General features: G+C 39.6%; 1 protein-coding gene across 8 annotated transcripts; it reads right to left on the bottom strand.

Annotated features, from left to right (window-relative positions):
• Positions 1-1,078: 1,078 nt before the first annotated feature.
• On the bottom strand, positions 1,079-14,551 carry ZNF639 (zinc finger protein 639). 8 transcript variants are annotated; one of them, XM_066347294.1, is made up of 8 exons: positions 14,131-14,551; positions 13,180-13,217; positions 12,616-12,728; positions 9,612-9,681; positions 7,939-8,007; positions 6,565-6,675; positions 3,959-4,093; positions 1,079-3,824 (listed from the first exon to the last, which is right to left on the bottom strand). In XM_066347294.1, the coding sequence occupies exons 5-8, from the start codon at positions 7,994-7,996 to the stop codon at positions 2,671-2,673; spliced, it is 1,458 nt and encodes a 485-aa protein (XP_066203391.1). In that variant the 5' UTR covers positions 7,997-8,007; positions 9,612-9,681; positions 12,616-12,728; positions 13,180-13,217; positions 14,131-14,551; the 3' UTR covers positions 1,079-2,670. The 8 variants fall into 8 exon arrangements, 7 of the variants coding, with proteins under 7 accessions (XP_066203391.1, XP_066203392.1, XP_066203394.1 ...); XR_010746791.1 differs by lacking the exons at positions 12,616-12,728; positions 13,180-13,217 and having other exon boundaries at positions 1,079-1,505; positions 1,590-3,824; XM_066347295.1 differs by lacking the exon at positions 12,616-12,728.
• Between the last annotated feature and the right edge of the window lie 12,392 nt (positions 14,552-26,943).

The raw sequence follows: 26,943 nt of genomic DNA on the forward strand, positions 1-26,943 counted from the left end.
AAAAAAGGTGATTTAAAATGGCAAAACCGAAAAATTTACAATAGGGAGAGGTTCTGGGTAGTGAACAATCACTTTGGACTTTTGGAATATAAGGGAAATGTTTTGGAATTTCAAAAGTAGGAACTCATTGCCAGGTAAAGATAAAAATGGCAAGAAAAAAATGATCTATCACTACTGTTCACTGCCAAGAATTCTATTGTAGTACTAATAAACATCCCTTTCAGTTATGTTTTCTCATACTTGAATTGGTGGGTCAAGAGTATGGTGGAAAACACCTGTCTTGGAGAGGAAAAAAACCCAAAAGTAATTAGAAAAATTTCTTTGTAGGTATGTATGTTTTTTCGAAGTTCATTAAGCTGAAAATATAGACCAGTTCCCAGAGCAATTTAGTCAGACTTACGTGAAAGTTGAATAAAAGCCGAAGTTGCTGTTGGGACAAGTGTCAGTGGGATGTCACTTGAGCTGCAGATTCAGCAAAAATACAAAATCATTTCTAAAACTTGGATTTACTGTCGTTTTAGTTTCATTAGTCTCTTTGATTACTAACACCTGATCAAAAGGCGAGGGAGGTGAAGGATTGAGCAGAGGACAAAAATAAAAAGAGGAAACACTCATGGACAGGAGGACAGTGTGGTGGCTGCTGGGGAGGTGGGCGGGGCTGGAGGAGGCAGAGGAGGGAACGGGTGGATAAATGGTGCAGGAGATCCTTGACTGGGGGGGCAGAAATGTGTTACAGAACTGTTCACCTGAAAGCTGCACAATTTTGTTAACTGGTGCTACCCCAATAAATTCAATTAAAAAAAAGTTAAGCATTACAGAATTTTACTTAAGGTTTGTTTCCTGAAAATCAAATTCCTGAAGCTTGATGTATATTTAAAAAGTATAAAAACAGAATTACCAAGTAGGCAGCTGAATGGCTAGGTTATTAGTCATGAAAGATACTCCAAGGACAAAGCTCAGATATTTATGTAACATGGTGTAATGGAACCACTACTAGACTGGAAGCCAAGTAACTTGGATTCACTTGTCTGTTATAATGGTTTGCGACCGTGACTGAATAACCACTTAGACAAAATGGTTTCCAAGATTCTTTTCTAATTTAATCTCTTATAATTTTAAGTTTTCTAAAAAACATTTGTGTTAGACAACCTTACCTGGAAAGTTACAATCAGATGGAATGGCAGTTTCTAGGAATACAGGTATGCGTACATGACAAAATACAGAGATACAAAAATGACTGGTTTTGAAAGCACTTCTTGTTGCCAACATTCTTTAGACTAAATTCCCATAGTTTTTGAAGTGAGAAAATCAGGTCATAAATTGGTTTCTTCAATTATATCAATATTCCTGAACAATACTTTTAGCTGCAGTTTGTTAAATTTGAAGTCAGTGATACATGAAACTCTTTTGATACATTTAAGAAGCTGCTTTTGAATTGTGGTTGTTTCCCTTCTTCTTCCCAACTCATATGTTTAAGTCCTGGGCCCCACTACTTTAAGATATGACTTTATTCGGGGATGTGGTCTTTACCAAGTTAAAATGAGGTTCTTACGGTGAGCCCTAATTCAATGACTGATGTCCTTGTAAACGGGAATTTGGAGCCAGAATGCAGAAAGGGAGAACACCATGTGAACGTGAAGACAGCCATCCATAAGCCAAGGAGGAAGGCTCAAAACAGATCCTTCCCTCACAGCCTTAAAAAGAACTAGATAATTTTGAACTTCTAGCCTCTAGAACTGAGACAATAAATTTGTTGTTTAAGCCACTCAGTTTCTGGGAATTTGTTATGGCAGCCACAAGAAACTAATATAGAAGCTAAGATTATTTTACCATCATCAAAAGTAATTTGTACAATATTATGCCAGCAACCTCCTATCTTCTCCGTCTTCCTAATTCTGTATTAATACTTCGGTGGTTTTCTCAGTCAATAAATAATTTGACATCAGAAGTTTGAACATCACTTTGCAGTTGCATAATTGAAAATGAAATGTAAACAGGTTAGGAGTTATGAAATGTTACATTTTCATTGTCTAATCTCTTACCAGTTCATTCCTTCCCCTACTTTAAATTATTTAACACACATGTAAGGGCTAAAATAAAGTGAAAATGACAAAAAGGCTGCCAAGAAAGCTGGATCTTTTCTTCCTACTACAACACTGGCCTCCTGGTGTTGTTAAAAAGAATCAGACAGAGAGCCTTGGGAATAATCACTGATGGGAAACACAAGAGGGTCTGGTTCTTACTGCGAGGATCAATGGGCTTAATTATACATTTTGCTGCATTAGTTTTGGTACTGCAGTACTTGAAAAACATCACACACGAAAAACTAAGCTTGTCTTGTATTTTAAAAAATTAATAGCTATGTTTATGAAAAGAGAAACTAGTGTTTTTAGTACATGTTTCTTATCCATTCATGAAATCAGAGCACATGCACAGGACAGCAGAGTCTAAGAGTGGTCACAACTATGAACTACCATGCACTGAAACTATTGTATTTTGTATACAATTATACACTGAAAAATGTAGCAATGCCAAGAAAATTAGACAATTAAAAACCTTACTTGTGAAAAGCAATTCTCATAAATTGTGTTTAAAATCATCCATTTTAACATCTCCAAAAAAGTTGTGTTTATTATTTTACATTAACATAATGGAAGTTAAAGAGAATAATCAAGTTGTCTCATGGACTGGAATGTGACTTAATAATTCCCTTTCATTTCCAAACCTCATTAGGCATTCACTACATTTATGAGGTAAGTCAGCTGAATGCTTGAAGTCTAGATGAATTTTAAGATCTTCAATTTGTCCTGTTGAATATTCACAGTATTGACATAAATAAATTCCTTCAGATAAATGTGAATTTAAATGTTTGCAATATTCTAGCATACTTGAAAAGCCTTTGCCACAGTCATCACAAACATGAGGAAAAATTTTAGTATGTTCAATAGCAACATGCCTGTTAACATTTGTATGAAGTCTACTCCGAAAACCACATACTTGGCATACAAAGAAGTTTTTACACTTGTCAAAGGTAATTTTACTCAAGAGGCTGTACTGTCCATGCTCTCCATTGTTATACTTGTCACTTAACTCTATTAATTTACATGCATGTTCATTGACCACATGGCTATGCAAGTCTTCTGGGTCATTTGTTTCATGTTCACAAAACTGACACAAGTACTGCTCGTCACAGCTGTGCTCCTGGAAATGCAGGTAGAGTTCACTGCTTGAGGAGAACTGAACGTCGCACTGCTCGCACCAATAAAGGTGGTCACTAAAATGGGTGTCTGCAATGTGCTGGCTGAGGTTCTCAAAAATCACTGTCTTATAATCACAGTATTTACAAATGTAGGGGTCCTCTTCATGCAGTTTGGCATGTTCGATCAGAAGCACGTTGGTGGAGAAACTCTCCTTGCATACTCGACACACATTTGAGTCAGTACGCTTATGCTTCAGGATCATATGCTGCTTTAAGTCAGAAAAATACTTGCTGTTGAACTCGCAAAGTTCACATTTATAGAGGCCACTGCTATTGGCTCTCAGCAAAGGCCATTTCTGCTGGGCAGTCACGTTCAGAGCTTGACTTTTGTCAAGAATTTTGCAAAGTTTAGCTGGTGGCTCCTCATCGGTTTGGTCCTGGAGACTCTCAGAGGAATTGTTTTCTGTCTCGATATCATAATCTTCGGATATCGCGTGCACTTCTGCAGCAATTGGAACATCTTCAGCAGTGTGAACTTCTATGGGACTCTCTTCTTGAGTTGGCTGGTTGACTGATTCAGGTGAGTCACACTCTTCATCACAAATTTCAACATCAGCAGATTTTTCTGAAAAAATAAACCTATTTTTACTATTCATGAATAAGACTTATTAAAGAAATAACTGGCAAATATTTATTTTATGCATTATTTCTTCACTGGTACATGAAAAAAAGCAAATGCTGTTACTTAGTTTCCCTAACCTGTAGAAAAGGCAGTGTGGTCTAGAATTCTAAGTACGGGACTAGGAACCAGATAGTTCTGATTTCTGTTTCTGGCCTTGATTCCATCTGTAAATTTTGGCAAGTCATTTGATGTCTCTGTATCAGAATCATCATCTGTAAAGAAGAATTTGGAAAAACACTTATTATTTATATCAAAGCATTAAACATTAAAAATAAAAGAAAAAAAACCAATACTGATAACTTCTTAATAAGTCCATACTTCATCCAGAATGCCTGTTTTTGTTTAATTAATTAATTAATTAATGCATGTCCTTTTCCAAGTGAGCAGAAGGGAGATGAAGAGACAGACTATTGCATGCACCCCGCAATTGCCATCTGGGGGGTAGACTGCCCAGCTGGGGCCATGCTCTCAACTGAGATATTTTTAGCACCTCTACTTGAATCAATTGAGCCATGGCTGCAGGAGAGGGAGAGAGAGAGGCAGGAGGGGGGAGAGGTGGAGAAGCAGATGGGCGCTTCTCCTGTGTGCCCTGACCAGGAATCAAACCTGGGACATTCACACACTGGGCCGATGCTCTACCTCTGAGCCAACCAGCCATGGTGGATTTCCTTAGTTTGTAGCTAATGTTCTTTTCTGTTCCAGGATCCCATATGACATTTAGCTGTCAAGTCTCTCTAGCTGTGGCAGTTTCTCAGACTATCTTTGTTTTTTGTGACCATGACAATTTGAGGACGAGTCAGGTTTTTTTAGGGTGTCCCACTATTAAAATTTGTTTGTTGTTTTTGCATGATCTGACTGGGATTATGGGTTATTGAGAGCAGACCACAGAGGCAAAGTGCCATTTTTATTACATCCTATCAATGGTACATATCATTAACATGATTTAACTACTGTTGATATTGACCTTGATCACATGGTTGGCGTAGTATTTATGAGGTTTCTCTTCCGTAAAGTCACTTTTACTTTCCATACTCTATGCTTGTCACTAGGTACAGTCCACACTTATGAAGTGAGAATTCACATTCTACCTTCTTGAGGAAGGACTATCTATATCAGGGGTAGTCAACCTTTTTATACCTACCGCTCCCTTTTGTATCTCTGTTAGTAGTAAAATTTTCTAACCGCCCACCGGTTCCACAGTAATGGTGATTTATAAAGCAGAGTTACAGCAAGTTAAAGCATATAATAACTTACCAAGTACTTTATGTCGAATTTTCGCTAAGTTTGGCAGAATAAATCTTTATAAAACAACTTACTATAGTTAAATATCTTTTTATTTATGCTTTGGTTGCTCTGCTACTGCCCACCATGAAAGCTGGAATGCCCACTAGTGGGTGGTAGGGACCCAGTTGGCTACCACTGATCTTTATGAATAACTTGGAATTCTTCAGTACAAGAGATTTGTTTCTTCTCATTTATTTATTCAATCACTTATTTATATCAGTATGAACTTATGGCTACTTTTTCTAAATTGATTTTAGAGAGAGGAGAGAGAGAAGGGAGGAGCAGCAGAAGCATCAACTGATAGTAGTTGCTTCTCTTATGTGTCTTGACTGGACAAGCTCCGGGTTTTGAACTGGTGACCTCAGCATTCCAGGTTGAAGTTTTATCTGCTGTGCCACCACAGGCCAGGCTCATGGCTACTTATTTCCCCCCCCTCAAACTGTTCCAGCTTTGGCTACTGGAAGCTCTTTTAGTTGGCACCTGTGCTCCTTTGGCATACCTGTAGTGTGTGTATGTGTGTGTTTTCATTACTTCCTTATTTGCCAGAACTATAAGATTTTTCAGGCTTACCTTATATATTTCCTTTCCCAGAACTAGAATTAGCCATTTCTCCAAGAAGCACTAGTTCCTTTCATTGGAGAATGGTATTAGAAACCAAGACCTGGGCACTAGATTTGCTCACTGCCACTGCGGTGTCATTTCTTTTATGCCCTCTCAGCTAACAGAACAAAAAATATATTTGTGTACACTATCATGTATATATAGACATACCTATAAATATTTCTGTATATAACGTGTCTGTATTAAGTCAGACATGAGTTCATAATGATGTCTCTGGCTCCATACAACTTTTAGTAATTTATGGTTCTGTATATGTAATAGGAGCTCAAGGGAACTGGGAATTGTGATGATTGCAGAGGAAGGAGAAAACAAATGCAAGCTGGTATCATTTACCCAATGCTCTAGAAAAGAGGTCACCAGAAAATGAAAGACTGACAAAGACCAAACTCTTCACCCTCAATTCTTTCCTTCCATTAGCAATCCAGACCAAAAAACATAGCCAAGCAGAAGAACCATGTGTAACACTCTTCTTAACCTTTCACCATAAATATCTCCAACTCTGGGTCACTCCTGCTTTGTCACCAATTCCTAACCAACTAAAATGGATTTAGGAAAATGTGCTTTTTATTTATATAGCTAAAATAATATTAAAAATTAAAATTTACTTCCTTGCTTTATTACAAAAAAGTTTGTTTTCTTGCATTTAAACATTTGTCCATTTTGAAATCATAACACAGAAATATAAAATGAAATAAAATCACAATTCACATTTTCAAATAAGCAAAAATGATTATAAAAGTAATTTAAAGAAAAATATTTTGGAAAATATTAGATATACCTTTGTTGTCAAAATATTTTAAGTCCGGTTGTCTCATAGAACAGACACTATAACAATGATCAGAAAAAATTCCATTGAATCCATCTGCAATTCTGCTTATTCCGGAGGAATCTGAACATAGACACAAATAAATTTTAAGTACAGTAAACACACATGCATTTAATGACAGCCATCCCTTTATATTCAACATACATACGTTTATAGTATCTGTAATAAAGTAACACTACCCTCAATTCTGATAGCATTTCTATTTCAGATCTGATAGTAACAGTGAGCTTTGAAAGAACCATAAATTACAGTGTAAAATATAATGCTTCGAAGCAAAGATACATTTACCTTACAGTCAGAATCCCACAATAAAAATATGCAATAAATGAGTTAACTGCAAAAAATACTAAATTAACTACCAAGAAGATGTTCTATGTAGTGCAGAGAAAGCATAATGCATAGGAAAAATGGTCTGTGGACTGGTTAGAACCTCTGAATACAGTCATTTTAAGTCTTGTCTGGGAGGAGCCAGGACACAGTAAACCAGACTTAATTTCCTTAGGTATGAAGAATGTGTAGATTGGGTGGGCTAACAGGTATGCTTGAGACTGGTCCAAGTTCATGTATGTAAAGTATATTAAAGTATATAGCCACAAAGACTTCTTACTACTGCCAACACAGTAGAGCTAACCTCAACCAAAGGATCTAGAGTTTCACAATTGAAATGAAAGTTCACATTTCTGAGAGTAATACACAGGAAAAAGATATGTTCCCCAATCATGTAAAATATCTTCCAAGAAGGTTATTGCTGAGCCTTAAGCACAAGCGGCGGAAACACATAGGCAAATCTCACATTATTCTGTGTAAGTATCTGACCTTGGATATTTAATTTTAACCCTTTGAGTAGTGAGTTTTTTTCATGCTCACTGACCCCCGGGGAGGTTTTTTTTCCTTCAGAAAATGAAATTAGTTCCAGTTAGTTTTATTAACTTAAAATCATGTCTGTTTGATAACCAATTTATAGAACAAGGAGAATATACATTAGCCTTTTTTTAATGTTGCCTTACACATTTTTCAAATAAAAATTTTTGTGCGATCGTACTCTGGATGGTCAGGAGGCATGAGGACGTACATGAACGTTCGTACTACTCAAAGGGTTAAATATCTATAAACCCTAAAGTTATGAGGACTGAATAATGTCTGTAAGTTCTGACATATGCCCAGCACATGACAGACAAGAATTTATACTCACATATTTAAAAATTTTCTTTAACCTAAAAATTGATCCAAATATTGAACTATTATCCAAACATTTATGAAAAAATAGATCAGAATGTAAATTCATGGAAATTAATCCATAGCCTAACTTTAAAATAATTCACTGACCTGAATAACGAGAAGGGTGTAAAGTCTTCCTTTTTCTTTTCTTAGGATATTCATTCATATCTTTTCAATCTAAAACACAAGAAAATTGAACAAATATGTCAGAAATAACTAGTTAATGTTATAAAAATTCCTTCAAAAAAATAAAAAAATAGATATTCCTTCTAACCAAAGAATTTATCAGCAATAAGAAATGTGTGTGCCACTGGAAAATCTACTTCATAAGAGAAATGTTAAAAAATGCCTCTGTTTATATTTTAAATTTATTTTTCTAATCAAGTTAAAAGGCAGGACACCAGCTCCTGTTTCTTTTTCTGAGTTTGAGACATCTTTTTCTCAACTGTTGATATAATTGTGCGAACTTGGTAACAACAATAAGCCTTAAATTGGTACATTTCTTACAATTGGGAAAATTCTGAGTTTTTAAGCAAAAGGTAGATAGATATGCTCCCTTAAAAAATGTATTTCCACAAATCTGTATTGCTTCCCTGGCTTCCAGAAAAAATACGCATCACATTGAAACTCAAAATATTTCAAGAAAAAAATTCTTTTCTTACTTAAAAGGTCACCTTCAACACTCTATATCTTTTTTAGATTTTATTTATTGATTTTAGAGAGAGAGAGAGAAGGGGAGAAGGGGGGAGGGAGAGAGAGAGGGAGAGAAAGAAAGAGAGAAAGGGGGGAGGAACCTTGACCCGGCAAGGCCAGGGTTTTGAAACAGTGACCTCAAGCATTCGAGGTCAACGCTTTATCCACTGCACCACTACAGGTCAGGCGTTCTTCAACATTCTATAGAGCAGTGGTCCCCAACCCCCGGACCAGTACCGGTCCATGGGCCATTTGGTACCGGTCCGCAGAGAAAGAATAAAACCTACATTATTTCCATTTTATTTATATTTAAGTCTGAACGATGTTTTATTTATTTATTTATTTTTTATTATAAACAAATTTTTATTTTAATGGGGTGACATCAACAAACCAGGGTACATACACTCAAAGAAAACATCTCCAGGCCATCCTGTCATCCAGTCCTGCCGCATACCCATCACCCGAAGAGAGACTATCCTCCACCACCCTCCATCCAGTTCTCTCTGTACCCCTCACCCTCTCCCTCCCTCCCCCCCCCCCCCGCAACCACCACACTTCTGTCCATGCCTCTCAGTCTCGCTTCTATGTCCCACCAATGTATGGAATCCTGCAGTTCCTGTTCTTTTCCGATTCGCTTATTTCACCTCGCACAATGCTACCAAGACTCCACCATTCCGCTGTTAGTGATCCGATGTCATCACCTCTCCCAGCTGAACCGTGTATACCATGGTGTATATATGCCCCATCTTCTTCATCCAGTCCTCTATTTTTTTTTACAGTGATTAAAAGCCTTTAAGCAAACTCTTGGCCAATACGATGTTTTATTTTTAAAAAATGACCAGATTCCCTGTTACATCCGTCTAAGACTCACTCTTGACGCTTGTCTCGGTCATGTGATACATTTATCCATCCCACCCTAAAGGCCGGTCTGTGAAAATATTTTCTGACATTAAACCAGTCTGTGCCCAAAAAAGGTTGGGGACCACTGCTATAGAGAACAAAACAGCTATGGCAACAACCCAAGTATGATTAAATTCTCATGTACGGTTACAAAAATTGACTCATTTGTTTCACCACATTCCACTTACTTGTTATAATTCTTAATATAGAAATGAGAAAAAACGAATTACACGAAAGTTTTCAGATGGTAAAAATTACCTGTAGGAAAAACATAACAGAAGTCAAAATGTAGTTCATTTCTCAGACTCAAGAATACAATAGTACCAAGATCTTTGATCAACTGGAAAGTTATACAGAATTAACTCAAGTATAATATTCTTTTGAATATACTGTATTAAGTACTCAATATTGTATATACTGATAAATATGTAAGTATATGTAAATATGCATATTTCTTTGAGTGAATTTACTTTCTATAGCTATATCTTAACACCAAAATAGGACTGTAATTTTGCACGAATTTATTCAGCCATAATGAAAGCATATGTAATGGAAAGCAAACATCAAATCACAGACTTTTTTTTTTTTTTTAATTTTTACAGACACAGAGAGAGAGGTATAGACAGGGACAGACAGGAATGGAGAGAGATGAGAAGCATCAATCATCAGTTTTTCATTGTGACACCTTAGTTGTTCATTGATTGCTTTCTCATATGTGCCTTGACCAAGGGCCTTTAGCAGACCGAGAAATCCCTTGCTCGAGCCAGAGACCTTGGGTCCAAGCTGGTGAGCTTTTTGCTCAAACCAGATGAGCCCGCACTCAAGCTGGAGACCTCAGGGTCTCGAACCTGGGTCCTTCATGTCCCAGTCCGACCCTCTATCCACTGCGCCACCACCTGGTCAGGCAAATCACAGACTTTTAATTAGTAAAGTCCTTATAGGTTATTTAACATTAGAATAATAATGATTAGTTATTGGCTCAGTGGTAGAGCATCTGCCCAGTGTGTGAATATCCCAGATTCGTTCTGGTCAGGGCACACAGGAGAAGCATTCATCTGCTTCTCTACCCCTCCCTCCTCTCACTTCTCTCCCACTCTCTCTCCTCCTCCCATTCTTGCAACCATGGCTCTATTGGAGGGAGTTGGCTCTGGGCACTGAGGATGGCTCCATGGCCTCAGCCTCAGGTGGTAGAATGGCTCCAGTTGCAACAGAGCAATGCCCCAGATGGGCAGAGCATCGCCCCCTAGTGGGCTGGCCAGATGGATTCTGGTTGGGGCGCATGCAGGAATCTGTCTCTCTGCTTCCCTTCCTCTTGCTGAATTAAAAGTAAATAAATAAAAATAATAATGATTACTTACTGAGCACCAATTATGTGCCAGACTATGCATTATCTTACATATCCTGTGATGCAAAATCCAATACACTCTCAGGCTCTGGCCGGTTGGCTCAGTGGTAGAGCATCAGCCTGGTGTGCAAGAGTCCTGGGTTCGATTCCCAGCCAGGGAACACAGGAGAAGCGCCCATCTGCCTTTCCACCCCTCCTCCTCTCCTTCCTCTCTGTCTCTCTCTTCCCCTCTCGCAGCCAAGGCTCCATTGGAGCAAAGTTGGCCCGGGCGCTGAGGTTGGCTCTGTGGCCTCTGCCTCAGGCGCTAGAATGGCTCTGGTTGCAACAGAGCAACGCCCCAGATGGGCAGAGCATCGCCCCCTGGTGGGCGTGCTGGGTGGATCCCGGTTGGGCACATGCAGGAGTCTGTCTGACTGCCTCCCCGTTTCCAACTTCAGAAAAAAAAAAATCCAATACACTCTCAAATTCATTATTTACCCCTTGTTGATGTGGAAACTGAGGCATAGTAAAGTCAGTAGTAAGTGGTAGGATTGGGAGGTGAATGAAGATCTAATTATCTTTAAAGTCCAAGCCTTGGAAATAAATAGAGAGATGAAGTGATCTCCTTAATTCAAGTAAAAGATTAGTGTCAGAATCAGAATTGCCTCTTCCATTTCAGTATTCTTTCCACTGTAGCAGTGGGCAAGTAAAAGATGTTAGAAAAAGAGGTTTTCTCCACCCATTTTACATGCTGCTTTTCTTATCAACAAAGTGATATACAGAGCAGGTAGGACTTTGCATCATTACTAAGACCATTTCATTTTTAGTGGTAAGGAACTGAGATGCACATATTTTTGTTGCTTTACTAAGTGCTTCACTATTTAGTGCTCCAGGTGATGTGATCACATGATAAATAAAACAGTGCTTTTTAGTTTAGTGAGTATTTTCCTAACCCTTATTTTACTTGACCTTCACAACAATCCTGTGAGGTACATAGAGGAGCTATTATATCAAACCCAACCAACATTACTGATGAGGAAAACGACTCAGTAAAAGTCAACAAAGTGGCAGAACCAGAGATTAAAAAGCATGTCTTCTGACTCCTGGATTTTGATCAGCTAACTGTGTGAGTAAATCTTCATTTACCAGCAAGTTACATCTTGCTTCCAGTTCTTACTCAGCCACCAACTGGGAGGAGGAGAGGGGAATCACCCAAAGAACTGACAACCATGAGATACACAGAAATGATGTCAATACATGTAATGCCTCAGCTAACAAAACAAATAGCATTTCTTGAGCCCATCCCAATTAAGTACATTAAAAAATCAAAAAAAGAAAGTTTCCTATTTATGTAATAAAGCAAAATTCTAAGACTTATTCCTGATACAGCTTTTGTACACTTCCAGAATTTATGCAGCCAAAAGCTTTACCCTTCATGTTCTAACTGCGCTATAGGTATCAGGGACACTGAAAACTGAGCATGTTCAAGTAGCCTCTTTTTACTTCAGAATACACTTCAAATTCTTTCCAACATGAGGAATAAGAAAAGAAAACCAAGCATGGCATTAAAATTAATGTGGCAAGCTGGTCTGGATTCATATTGTCAGGTGAAAGAAATAGGGTCACCCTGATAAGAAAACAGTTTGACTCCTACTCAGGGCTAAACAATATCCAAATGCTTGTTGGACCTCCTTTTCAGCAAGATGGTAAATCGCCCATTCAAGACCCAAAATGCTAACCCAACCTTTATTTCAGCAAATGTTTTCATGTGCTTTTTGTATGCATAACTGCCCAGATGAAGGAGTTTGGCTTTTACTTAGATGTCATATAAGCATTTCCTCTCATGGGGAAGATTCTGAATCACTTACCCCTCTTCCCCACTTAAAGGCAAACTCCAGATGGCCCTGGCCCTGTAGCTCAGTTGGTTAGAGCAAACTCCAGATACCCCAAAGTTGTGGGTTCAATCTCATCAGGGCATATGCTGGAATCAACCAATGAATACAGGAATCAACCAATGAGCACACAAATAAATGGGTAGAAACAAACTGATGTTTCTCTCTCCCTCTCTTAAAATCAATCAAGAAACAAAAGTGACAACATTTTTTTTTTTTAAAAAGAGCAAAAAACAGATGCAATACATGTCACTACAAGAAAATCAAAAAACATTTTAAAATTAGTCAAATCACCTAGAATTTATTCACTCGCAAAAAAAATCACTACTAACATTCTAGGGTATACACTTCTAAAATTTTCCTATGCCAAGGTATATTTATTTACATTTTACAATTACAAAAATTAGTATCATGCCACAAGAAACATTAATGTTAAAAAGCAACTTAAAAAACACATGTTCAGTATCGTTCCACCTGTTTCTTTCTCAACAATAAGCATGTCTATGTAAAAAACACAGAGTACACATAATAGGCACTTACTTTCAAACGGAAAGACCTTTCATGCAAATATTTTCTTCCTGAATGGTATAAAAATAAGACAAGCATCTACAATAAAAAGCTAGATTTTTATTTTAAAGTTTTAAAAGCACGTTCTTTTCCGCCCTCATTTAAAAATACGCACGGTTTCCAGATGTTAAAAGAATTTCAATACAAAAATGTTGGAGAGCTTGAATTAGAACCCACTAGTGTCCGTCTTTGCAGAACTACAAATTTTGAGCTCTTTGCAGAGATAAACTGCTTCAAATTATTCGTGTCCCTGAGCTGCACAGAATAAACGAAAGCACAAGGGACGTACGTACAGCACGACGCCCTACGGAGCGCTTAGCCTGGCACAGGCTGGCAGGCCGGCCGCGGCGCGAGGCGCGAGCACGGGGATGCGCCGCCCGAGGGGCCTGCGGGCCAGCGCGGCACCGACGGGCACGCCCGGCCCCAGCCGCCTGCACCCCGTGCCAGCACGGCTCCCCCCGGGCGCGGAGGCTAGCGGGGACTCCCGACCCACGGACGGTAAACGGTCACAAGGAAAGAGCAGCAGGGGCAAGGAGAGCCGGGGCCGCGGCGTCTGCCACCGGGGGTGGAACAGTTCGGGATGGGGGAGGGAGCCGCCATCCCGCCAGGAAACGGAGGCAGCGTTTTGGTTTGAAAGACGCCATCCGTCCCTGCAGCCCTCTGCGGTGGGCAACAGCCCCGCACGCCCGCCCCGCCTGCACACGCACCGGTCCCCGGGGGCCGCGGGCCGGCCCAGGCAGCTCCGAGGCGGCGGCCGCGAGCGGAGAGGCAGCGCAGCCCCGTCCGCGGGCGCACGGAGCGGAGGCGGGCCGCCCGCCGGGCCCTCGCGCTCCCACACGCTCGGCCGGGCCAGCCCCTCTCCCTCCCGCGCGCCCTGCACCCGGCCGGCCGGGCTCCAGGCCCGGAGTCGGAGACCACACTCACCGCCTCGCTCCGCGCCTGCGCCGCGCAGCTCAGGGCCCGCCGGGAGGGCGGAGAGGTGACGGGGAGAGTGGGGGCAGGGACCGGGCTGCGCGGGCCCGCGGCACTCACGGCCTGGGAGGGACCACCGACCTCTGTCCCGGGGGTGGGCCGGCGGCCCGCTTTCCCTGCCGGCGCCTCTGCGCCGCCGCAGCGCCTTCCGCGCAGGATACCGCCCCTTCCGAGCCGAGCGGGTGATTCCACCCTTAGAAAGCCTGAGGCGGGGCCGCGGAGAAAATTACCCCAACCTGCTCCCAGCCTTTCCTCCCTCCCGGGAGAAGTGGGAGAAGCTCCTCGTGCCAGCAGCCCCTGTTCCCCCCGCCTCTTCCAGCCGACGTGCGAGAATGGCCTTGCACGAGGTAGGCTGGGCAGATAACAGCATTTCAAACCCCTCCGCGTGGCTGCAGCCTGCAGTGTACCACGGAAAGGGCAACCCCCACGTCATGGTTTCACTGTCGTCGGCCAGAGAACCACACAGGGCTTGGATACTGTCCACGGGTAGGAGGGCGAAGCTGTTGAAGACCATGCGTCATTATTAAGCTTCACCCGGATTCCTTGACTCCAGAAATCTTGGTGGAATTAATGTCTAAGTATAGGGATTGCAAGATGATTTGATTCCTTTTCCAACCTTGAGTGTTTATGAGTAGATATAGCATATTAAATAAGCTTAAACCCGTGGACCCAGTTTCAAAAATGAAAATTTCTGTCCGAGAGCAGTCATATGTTTAATCTTTTTGACTAGAGTTGAGCTAGTTAGTCCTAATTTACAAATTAGTAAAGCGAGTTTATGAGGCGCTAGAGACTAGGTCTTACTCATATATGTAGCCTCAGCACCAAGTTTAAGTGATTGTTAAGTGGATGAATGATTCCCATGTGGATTACACGTGCTCAAGGGTACTCGGGTAGTAAAGGCTACAATCTGTGTCTATTAATCCACATCAGCAGTGCTTTTTCTGATTATCGATACTTATCAACCAACATCTGAATAGTAACAATCACAGATTACTCCAGAATCCCTTCAACTATCTTCCAGGAGATGAAGCCATATTTGAAAGACAGTAGTTTGTGAAGCTCAACTTTTATGATCTCATAACTTTTATGTATGGTCAGCCTAAAAAAGTGAATATTTAGGAATGCTAATATGGCCTGAATAAACTGCGACGGGATTTAGTGGCATTTTGTCCTAGTATAGTTAGTAACTGGCACAGAATAGAGAATCTACACATATTTGTTGAATTTATTAAGAGCAGTGTATCTCTCTCCTCTGGGCTGGTTAGGCTGTTGCCCAATCTGATACAGGGGAAGCCACAAGGGGGTGTTATGGGACCATTTTAAATTACTGTTTTGCTCCTAGCCTTGTGCCAAACAAAGCCTTCACATTATAGGCTGAAGTTTTAGTGCAAAACATACATTTTGTAGGAAGCGTGAACACCGCCCCCCCATATTACTTAAACAAACAAACCCACACTATTGGCACTTACTCAACAAATAAGAGCAGCTCAATGTTTACATGTTACTTAACAATCAAATTAGAAGAAACTTGAGATTCTTTGATTAGCTGGAGTACTTTTTCCAGTTTTATTTTTGCATCTCCCTTTCCTCTCTTTCCTCTTGAGGGTGGTAGCTGTGAGGATGAAACCCTCAAATCTCAAGATTACCAAGTTCTATGGTTTGTTATATTCTAATTTTGAGTGATGGGATATTGAAGCATCATTCTTCCAACTTTTGGCCACACTTTGGCATGGCTTAGTATTTTCCTAATTAGAAAAAACTAAGAAGGACCTGGCCTGTTGGCTCAGTGGTAGAGCGTCAGCCTGGCGTGCAGGAGTCCTGGGTTCAATTCCCGGCCAGGGCACACAGGAGAAGCGCCCATCTGCTTCTCCACCCCTCCCCCTCTCCTTCCTCTCTGTCTCTCTCTTCCCTTCCTGCAGCCAAGGCTCCATGTGAGCAAAAGTTGGCCCAGGCGTTGAGGATGGCTCTATAGTCTTTGCTTCAGGCGCTAGAATGGCCCTGGTTGCAACAGAGCGACGCCCCTGATGGGCAGAGCATCGCCCCCTGGTGGGCATGCCTGGTGGATCCTGGTTGGGTGCATGCGAGAGTCTGTCTGACTGCCTCCCCGTTTCCAACTTGAGAAAAATACAAAATACAAAACAAAACAAAACAAAAAAACTAAGAAGGCCTTGGCTGGCTGGCTCAGTGGTAGAGAGCTGGCCCAGCATGTGGATGTCCCAGGTTTAATTCCTGGTCAGGACACACAGGAGAACCGACCATCTGTTTCTCCACCTCTCTATCAGCTTCTTTCTCTCTCTTCCCCTCTTGCAGCCATGGCTCAATTGGTTCAGGGGGCTAGGTGGTGAGTATGGCTTTGTAGAGCCTCTGCCTCAGGTGCTAAAAATAGCTCTGTTGCAGAGCATGGCACCACATGGGCAGAGCATCAGCCCCAGACAGTGGTTGTGGGGTGGATCCTGGTCAGGGCATATGCAGGAGTCTGTTATTTATTTATTTATTTATTTATTTATTTATTTATATTTTTCTGAAGCTGGAAACGGGGAGGCAGTCAGACAGACTCTTGCATGCGCCCAACCGGGATCCACTCGGCATGCCCACCAGGGGGTGATGCACTGCCCATCCGGAGCGTCGCTCTGTTGCAACCAGAGCCATTCTAGCGCCTGAGGCAGAGGACATGGAGCCATCCCCAGCGCCCGGGCCATATTTGCTCCAATGGAGCCTTGGCTGCTGGAGGGGAAGAGAGAGACAGAGAGGAAGGAGAGGGGGAGGGGTGGAGAAGCAGATGGGTGCTTCTCCTGTGTGCCCTGGCCGGGAATCGAACCCAGGACTCCTGCACGCCAGGCCGATGCTCTACCACTGAGCCAACGGGCCAGGGCCAGGAGTCTGTTTCTTTATCTCCCTCCTCTCATTTGGAAAATAAATAAATAAATAAAATACATAAAGAAAGAAAAAAACTAAGAAAAGGAATACATGTTTATCACATAATGGAGACAATAGAAGTATATGCAGAACAACAAAAAGGTATATAAAGAACAGGAAAAAAATGTTTCAGTCCCACAACCCAGAGCTAACCATTGGTAACATTTTGCTCAATATCTTTTCCTTATTTTTATATCCATATACATACAGAATTGTGTTTTTTTCAAAATTAGAATATTATTGATTTATGTTATTTTGTAACAGTTTCTCCTCCCCTCCCCATTTCATATAGCATTAATATTCTTGATGCTCTTAATGCTAATAGCAACTTGGAATTCTAATAGTGAACAATTAAGTTTCCATCTGGTAAGTACAATACACTATTCTATTTTAATTTGTATTTATTATTTTTTGTAAACTTGAATATTTTCACATGTGTTTATCAGCTATTGTATTATATTTTGTGAATTTTTAAATTATGTCCTTTGCCCATTTTTCTACAGGTTATTTTTTCAGTTAACTGTTTAGTTTTTTATCTGAGATATATGTTGCATATATTTCCTTCTAATTTGTTTCCTTTTTAATTTTTTAATATTACATACATTTTATTATTTATGTATTTTACAAATGTTTTAAATTGTTGCAAAAACAAGGCTATTAATCTTTTCCTTTCAAGTTCTGTTGTTGACCTTATGCTAAAATAATCTTCCATCCATTCTTTATTTTAACTTTTCAGTTTATCTATTATTTATTTTGCAGTATGAGATGAGGAACATGCTCTCTTTCTATTACAATCCCTTTTTCTTATTTCCCTTCAATTCTGTAATAGCATGAAATTAAATTTATAATACCAAAATAGCTTCATCGCATGCTCAGGTAACTTTCTAGCATTGATTTTCAAACTTTAACTGCATCAGAATCACTGGAAGGGCTAGATAAAATATGGACTTTTCTGCTGTATCTATAGAGTTTCTAATTGGATGTGTTTGGGCAGGAGAACCAGTATCCTAAGGCTTTCCCCACCCAGCCTCACACTAGCCAAAAAACACTTATTACTATTTGATGGACAGGCTCTAGCTTTCTCTCCCCTGTGGGTTTCAGCATGTGTCTTCTACTGGCAACCCCTCTGCTCAGGGGCAGATTAAGGTCGGTTGAGGCCCCGGGCAGAAGGAAATAATGGGCCTTTTAAAAAAAAAGAGAGACACAGGGAAAATAAAAATACATGTTAACCATATTTTTCAATATATAAAAAATATTATGTACTATTAATGTTAAAATTGCACATATGAAACCAAATTTGGTGTCATTAGAAAAAATTGTAAAGTTGGGGTTTTGTGGGGCCCTTCAGAAGTCAGGGGACAGGGTGCACGCCTGGTGTGCCCACCATTAAATCTGCCTCTGCCTTTCCTTTGTTCCTATAAAATCGAGTTTACAATGTATCTCTTCTATGAAATCTTTGATTTTCCCCAGCAGAGATCTCCGCATCCCAGTCCGACGCTCTATCCACTGCGCCACCACCTGGTCAGGCATCCCAGCAGAGATCTCAAATTGCTCTTCAGAGATGTCACAATACTTGGTACATGAGACCACTGACCCCCAGACAGCTTCAAGTCCCTCAATTGCATGAACCTCTTTCAAGATGATGGACTTAATTTTGTATTTATAATTTTATATTCTTCTTTTTAAGTTGATCCCCTCAATTTGTATAAGCTTTTGTACTCACAAAATTTGGCTCCACCCCGGTATATTCTACTGTGTCTCCACTGACTTTGAATTCAGGTTTTATTCTAGTCCAACCCATTCCATCTCCCTGCTTATACAATGACTTACATAGAGCCTCATTCATTTTTTAAGTAAAATATTTATTGCATGTTTACACAATGTTTAGCACTGTACTAGGTACTGGGAACATAGTGTGAGCAAAATAGACATGGTCTTTGCTCTGCTGGTCATTACAGTAGGCTAAACAAGATAGGCAATTAAACAGCACTAGAGTGTGATGATAAATTGATAGAAGGTAAATAAAGGGTGTTACGGAAGCACATGATGGGCAGCCTAGCTTGGTGTAAGGAGGATGGGGCAGGTAAAGAGGGTAGGTATTCACTTTGTAGAATGAATTGATAAACACTTTTCTGACATCTAGCCTGCTGACACTAGTACAGACTTGACTGGGTGACGTGCTCCTGACTCAGAGATGAAGCAGCTGCAAGGTAACTGTGCTAGCCACTATGGATGAGATGATACCAAAATATGTGTCCTGTTACTTTTATGGCAGTCTTACTGGCTACACTGAAAAATCTGTGTAAATCTGTTACAACTGTAATTTTCTGTAGTATTTGCATGTGGCAGTTCTCATGTCTTACACCAAGTGGTGCCACATACTCGTTGGTTACCATGGGAGCTGCTTTGATGATCAGGCATATGCAGAATTCACCTTTTCCAAACTTTGACTAGCTCAAAATGAGTAATATTACTCTTCCTGTTTCAGGCCACAGGAGTCAAAAATGGAAAGTCATTCTGGACAGAAAAAAAAGGAGTTCTCTGGAAAATAACCTCACAGGGTGATCTGATCATACATTCCAAACTGGGCAGGTCACAGTGGGTAGTCACATTCCAGGTGTATAACTTTTTAGCGAAAGGGTTATCTTTATCTTAAGCAAGCTCTGTCCATTGTTTCTATGCACCCAGGCTAACACACCTTTGAAATAAGCCCTAGACACCCCAAGGAGAACACATAATCGTGTTAACTCTCCTGTAATCCAGTCCCCATTTGGCTTTCCCCCACCTCTATGTGATCTTCCTCAGTTTTCCCAATTTCACATGCATGAAAGAGACTGTTATTGTCCTGAGCATTTGAGATCTTGCTCCTCAGCATATGATGGCAGTTTGGCTCAAATGAGCTCTTATAAAAATTCTCTACAGGTTTGGATGTTTCTTATGTTGACATCATCATTATCTGTAATGCTTGCTAATCACAGTAAAAACTGGTGCATAGGGACTCTGCGGTGTCTTCCTCAGGAGACTGTATTCTTTGTGAAGGTAAGAAATGAGTCTGCCTTATTGACTGCTAATCCCCAAAGCCTAGCACAGTCCTGACCCAGAGTAATCATCTCATATTTATTGTATGAATGAAGGGCCAAAGGAAAGTATGCAAGAAATTTCTACAATATTTGTGCAAATACATACAGGGTACATAGGTACAGTGTAAATATTTCTACAATGTTTAGTCCATTTTGTGTGTTCAGAGTATGATTAATCACAAAGATTTACTTAGTATGCATTCCTTCTCATTTTTAATTTTCTCCCCTTAATATCTTTTGAAATGTGAAATCTTTTTTTCCTTTTTTTACCTCATGGCACAGGGTGAATCCATTCTAGGACACCCTGCCCTTCACAAAGAAAAGAGAACTCTCCCTGGGCTCCCCCCAGCTTCTCTGGGATCATTTGTGGTCCTGCACTAGTGAAATCTGTTCTGAAATAGGAAGATTGATGTGGAGGCTTAAGGGGGAGGGTAACATCAAAGCAAGCTTAGCTTAGTTATCCTTAGAACTGCAGGATTTTCAGGTGTTTTGAAAGAAAAAAGACTTAAGGAGGAACATCATAAGGAATACAGGTTTTGATTTTTCTGCCTTTCACAGATGTAAAATCTCTTTGTTTAAGGCTTTTTAAATGGATATTATATCATTGGTATATTATTCAAAGGATAGTTTATTTGGGTGATAATCTCACTAAATTTGTTTTCATTTTTATTCTGCATGCCTTTTGTGTATTTTTTCATGTCTTTTATTTTTTATTTATTTATTTTTTAAATTTATTGCTTGATCTTAGAAATACAGGAAGAGAGAGACAGACAATACAGGAAGAGACAGACAGACAGAAACATTGATCTGTTCCTGTATGTGCCCTGACCAGGCATTAAACCCACAACCTTTGTGTATCGGGACGATGCTCTAACCACCAAGCAACTTGGTTAGAGCTTCCGTGGCTTTTGTAAACTTTTCAAACAGACACAAGAATAAAGAGAATCATAAATGAACTCTCTTATACTTATTACTTCATTTTCAATAATTATTAAGCCATACTTGATTTATTTTTTCTTTTTTTCCTTTGTTTCTCTCACCCACCTTCCTTCCTTCCTATCTTCTTTCTCTCTCTTTTTATCTTTTTTTTTTTTACAGGGACAGAGGGAGAGTCAGAGAGAGGGATAGACTGACAGGAACAGAGAGAGATGAGAAGCATCAATCATTAGTTTTTCGTTGCGACACCTTAGTTGTTCATTGATTGCTTTCTCATATGTGCCTTGACCGTGGGCCTTCACCAGACTGAGTAACCCCTTGCTCTAGCTGGCGACCTCGGGGTCTCGAACCCAGGTCCTCTGCATCCCAGTCCGATGCTCTAGCCACTGCGCCACCACCTGGTCGGGCTCTTTCCTTTTTCTCAAGCATTTTAAGAAAATTCCAGGTCATTTTACTCCTATTCTGTATAAAATATAGACTTTTTTTTTTTTAAGAAATACAATTTCACTTTTACACCTAACAAAAAGAATTAATTCTTTTCATATCATCACAGACACAAATTTCACATTTTTTTTACTTGTTTCTTATTTATTCATCAGTGGATGAGTAGATTAAAAAGCTGTGGTACATATACACAATGTAATACTACACAGCCACAAAAAAGAAGGAAATCTTACCTTTTGTGATGGCATGGAGGGACCTGGAAAATATTATGCTAAGTGAAATCAGCCAGGCAGAAAAAGACAAATATCATATGATCTCACTTATATGTGGAATCTAATGAACAAAGTGAACTGAGGAACGGAATAGAGACAGAGGCAGGATCACAGGGAGCAGAGAGACAGCTGTCAGAGGGAAGGGGGATGAGGGAATGGGATCAGAGAAGGTGAAGGGATTAGTGAAATTATATATATATAACACAGAGATACAGATGACTGGACAGCAAATCCCAGAGGGAAGGGGGGAGGGAATTTGGGGGAGGGGAGCAAAGAGGGTGTACTAGGGAATAAGGGGGTGGGGGTGAAGGAGTTATATTGAGTGGAACCCTTGAATCTATATTAACACAATAGATTAAAATTAATAATATAAAAAAAGATCAGCCTGACTTGTGGTGGCGCAGTGGATAAAGCGTCATCAACCTGGAACAATGAGGTCACCGGTTCGAAAACCTGCACTTGCCTGGTCAAGGCACATATGATTGTTGATGCTTCCTGCTCCTCCCCCCTTTCTCTCTCTCTCTCTCTTCTCTAAAATGAATAAATAAAAAAAAATCAAAGTTTTATCATGAAACCTATTTTTCATGTCTTTTTAGTCTCAATTAAGCTTGAAAATCCCTCTCCCTTTTTCCATTTGAATTTCTTACTTTCAAATATTTTAAATTTTGTTACAAACAGAACTCTGGAGAGTTATACTTTGAGGAATCTTGCATCTGTTAGTCTCTGCTAGTTTACAAAAAGCTTGTAGAGTTTCAAAACAAAATAACCAGTTTTAAGGGGGGGTGGGGAAATTACTCTTTTTAAAAATTATTATTTTATTTTTTCTTATTAAAATTTTTAATTTATTCTATTAACATGGATTCAAGTGTCCCGCTCAATATAACACCTGCACCTCCCAACAACAGAAATTATTGTTTTTTACGAATTTATTTGAGTACTAAGTATAACATAAGTACTTCAGTCACATTTTCCAAGTTTATCACTATTAACATTTGTTGCTTCTTTGGCTTCTTCATTTTTGGTTGTATAAGGACCTCTGAAAATGAAAGGTTATACGAAAATCAAGATAAATTGTTGATATTGTGACTTCCAATTTCCTATCTAGCATATATCTTACCTTCTTTATGAACCATATCCTGACTTGCCTGAAGACTAAAATGTGTCTATCTTTAAAAATATGTTTTCCGAGCCTCCTTTGCAAAAAGAGGTAATGGTAAATCAGAGCTCTGGACAATGAGATGGAGGCAGAGGTAGTTATGAAGGGATAGGAGGAAAGTCCTTTAAAAAATGAAGAAAAGCCTGACCAGTTGTGGTGCTGTTGCAGGAATTAGCTGCAAGTGGAGGATAAGACACCCAGACAACTTGATGAAGGAAGAAGGATTTATCTGTAGCCGGGGGAGCCCGTGAAGTTAGCAGCACCAAGATATGAGCTCCCTGAAGTTCAATTTGTTACATCTTATATACCTTAACAGCTTTAGCTTTCAGGTGACAAATGCCTGATTTCTATGACTTGTTTGCAGACCTACGTGACTTTTGTGTCTTGGGGGAGGGAGGTAAGAGAGGAAGCTGGAGAGTCTGTCCTTGATAATCATATTACTCATTCTTCTTGCTGGTGCTGCGAGTTTATTTCAATGAACTTATAACAAGCAAAGGACCAGCTGTGGTGTGTTATTTTTCAAACTTATCTCAGTCTGCCCTTTCTTCCTCAGTCTTAAACACTGAGGTCACTGGCTTGAGCATAAGATACAGAAATTGCAGGCCCCCCTCTTCTGCATTTTTCTGGTTTCTCCTCTCAGCACAGTGGAGTGTCAACCTGGGGTGCTGAGGTCCCAGGTTCAAAACCCTGAAATCACCAGTTTGAGCATGGGTTCAATAGTTTGAGCGTGGGCCACCAGCTTCAGTATGGGATCATTGACATGAGCCCATGGTCACTGGCTTGCAGCTTAAGGTTGCTGGCTTGAGCAAGGGGTTACTGGCTTGGCTGGAGCCCCCCAGTCAAGACACATATGAGAAGAAATCAATGAACAACTAAGTTGCCGCAACTACCAGTTGATGCTTTTCATCTCTCTCTTTTCTTGTCTCTGTCTCTATCTCTGTCTATCTTTCTCGCTAATAAAAAGAAAAAGACAAAAAAACCCAGAAAGAAATAGAGATGGTCCTTAAACATTTGAAAAAATGCTCGAGTTAACTCAATAACATAAATACAAATTAAAACTACCTGGAGCTATAATTTCTCACTATCAGGCATGAGTCCAAAAATCTGACAATAGAGTTTTTTGAAAAGTTGCAATGAAACAGGCAATTTCTTGAATGCAAATGATACAACCACTGGGGGAGATTTGGACAATACTAGAAAAATTATATATATATAAGTTACATATGTATAATTTCATAATTAAATAAGTAAAATTCAGTAAAAAGATAAGGACATCCTACAATTGCAACAACATGGGTGAACTTCCTCCTATGTTGTTTTAAAGTGTATTTATTTATTTTAGAGAGAGAGGAAGGGAGAAGGAGAGACAAAGAGACAGATAGAAACATCAATCTGTTCCTGTATGTGTCCTGACCAGGGATTGAAGCCATAACCTTTGTGTATTGGGACTACACTCTAACCAACAAGACTATCTGGCCAGGACCTCCCTATGTTTTTTTCTGAAAGTTTTATGGTTGCAAGTCTTACAAGTAAGTTGTAATCCATTATGAGTTAATTTTGTAAATGAAACAAGATGGGGGTCCAGTTGCATGTGGATATAGAGTTTTCTCAACACCATTTATTAAAGAGACTATCTTTTCTCTAGTAACTATTCTTAGCTGCCTTGTCAAATATTAGTTGACTGTCAATACATTGGTTTATTTCTGGGCTCTTAACTGTGGTCCATTGGTTTATGTGTCTGTTTTTATGCCAGTTCCATAGTGTTTTGATTACTATAGCTTTGTAATGTTATTTGAAGTCAGTAAGTATAATGCCCTCAGCTTTGTTCTTCTCTTTAAAGATTGCTTTGGCTATTTGGTATGTTTTGTGGTTCCGTGCAAATTTTAGCATTGTTTTTTCTATTTATGTAAAAAAGAATGCCACTGAAATTTTGATAGGGATTGCATTGACTTTATAGGTAGTTTCAGGCAGTATGGATATTTTAACAACATTAATTCTTCTGATCCATGAACATGAAACATTGTTCCAATTATTTGAGTCTTCTTCAATTTCTTTCATCAGTGCCTTATAGTTTTCAGTGTACAGGTCTTTCACCTCCTTAAATTTATTCCTAAGTGTTATATTATTTTTAATGCTATGGTAAATGAAATTGTTTTCATTTCGGGGGTGATTATTTTCTTCGTTTTTCAGGTAGTTCATTTTTAGTGTATAGTTTAGCTAACAGTTTGTCAATTTTGTTTATCTTTTAAAGAACCAACTCTTAGTTTTGTTCATCTTTTATATTGTTTTCCTATTTTCTATTTCATTTATTTCTGCTCTAATCTTTATTGCCTTTCTTCTGCCAGTTTTGGGCTTGGTTTGTTCTTTTTCTAGTTCTTTGAGGCATAATGTTAGGTTGTTTATTTGAGATTTATTTTTTTAATGTAGGCATTGATAACTATAAACTTTCCTTTTAGAACTGCTTTTGTTGGATCCCATACGTTATACAGTATTATGTTTTTCATTTTCCTTTGTCTCAAGATATTTTTTAATTTCTCTTTTGATTTTTTTTGATCCATTGGTTATTCAGGAGTTTATGTGTTGTATAATTTCCACATATTTGTGACTTTTCCAGCTTTCCTCCTGTTACTAACTTATAATTTCATACCATTGTATTTGGAAAAGGTACTTGACATAATTTCTATCTTCTTGAATTTGTTGGGACTTGTTTTGTGGCCTAACATATGATCTATCCTTGCAAATGTTTCATGTGCACTTGGAAAGAATGGGTTTTCTGCTCCCACTGGATGGAATGTTCTATTTATACCTGTTAGGTCTAGGTGACCTATAATATTGTTCAAATATGCTATTTTCTCATAGATTTTCTATCTAGATATTCCCTTGTTGAGGGTGGGGTATTAAAGTCTCCAAATACTACTGAATTGCTTTTTAGTTTTCATTTTAGTTCAGTTAGTGTTTGCTTTATATCAGTTTCCCCAACTGTCTGAAAGTAGAGAGTTCCTATAGAACTTTTTAAAGCTGAAATCACATAAGGCAGAGTATACCCTGATTTCTGAAAGTTTTGTTATGTTAAGCCTTTATGAAAGGCTTAACATTAGTACCTGTTCTCACTAACTAAAATAATCCAAGGAGAGTCACTGTTATGAAAAAAGCCATTTCCACAATAATGTAGGTATATTTAGGTCCTCCAATATTGGATGCATAAAGGTTTATAATTGTTACATCTTTTTTAACAAATTTACCCCTTTATTATTATATAATGACCATCCTTGTTTCTTGTAATAATTTTTAGCATAAAGTTTATTTTATTTTTTTTAGGTGAGAGAAGGGGAGATAGCAGAGGCGGATTTAACGGCAGATGCACCAGGTGCATGCCCTGGATTCCGACTTCTGAAGGGCCCCGCAAAACCCCAACTTGACACTTTTTTCTAATGACACCAAGTTTTGTTTCATGTGTGCAATTTTAACATTAATAGTATATGATATATTTTATTTATTTAAAAATATGGTTAACATGTATTTTTATGTTCCCTCTCTCTTTTTTTTAAGGGCCCCAATATTTTCTTCTGTGCCCAGGGCCTCAACTGACCTTAATCCGCCTCTGGGAGATAGTGAGGCAGACTCCCATATGTGTCCCGACCAGGATCTACCCTGTAACTCCATCTTGGGCCAATGCTTGAGTACTGAGCTATTTTTAGCACCTGAGGCTGACATGCTAGGACCAACCAAGTTCTCCTCAGCACCTGGGGCCACACTTGAACCAACTGAGCCACTGGCTGTGGGAAGGGAATAGGTAGAGAAGGGTGAGAGAAAGGGAGGAAGAAGCAGATGGTCACTTCTCCTGTGTGCTCTGACCAGGAATTGAATCCAGGATGTCCGTACACCAGGCCAATGCTCTATCCACTGAGCCACCAGCCAGGGAAAAGTTTATTTTAACTAAAGTCTATTCTTGATTTTTTGT

This window comes from Saccopteryx leptura, chromosome 8, assembly GCF_036850995.1.
Source record: "Saccopteryx leptura isolate mSacLep1 chromosome 8, mSacLep1_pri_phased_curated, whole genome shotgun sequence".
In the NCBI taxonomy this organism is placed as follows: domain Eukaryota; kingdom Metazoa; phylum Chordata; class Mammalia; order Chiroptera; family Emballonuridae; genus Saccopteryx; species Saccopteryx leptura.

Coding starts and splice junctions, on each gene's coding strand:
- ZNF639 (XM_066347298.1), bottom strand. CDS start 7,996: ATGAATGAATATCCTAAGAAAAGAAAAAGGAAGACTTTACACCCTTCT. Junction 6,676..7,938: donor ACACCCTTCTCGTTATTCAG/GTCAGTGAATTA, acceptor GTCTATGTTCAG/ATTCCTCCGGAATAAGCAGA. Junction 4,094..6,564: donor AAAATATTTTGACAACAAAG/GTATATCTAATA, acceptor TCTTCTTTACAG/ATGATGATTCTGATACAGAG.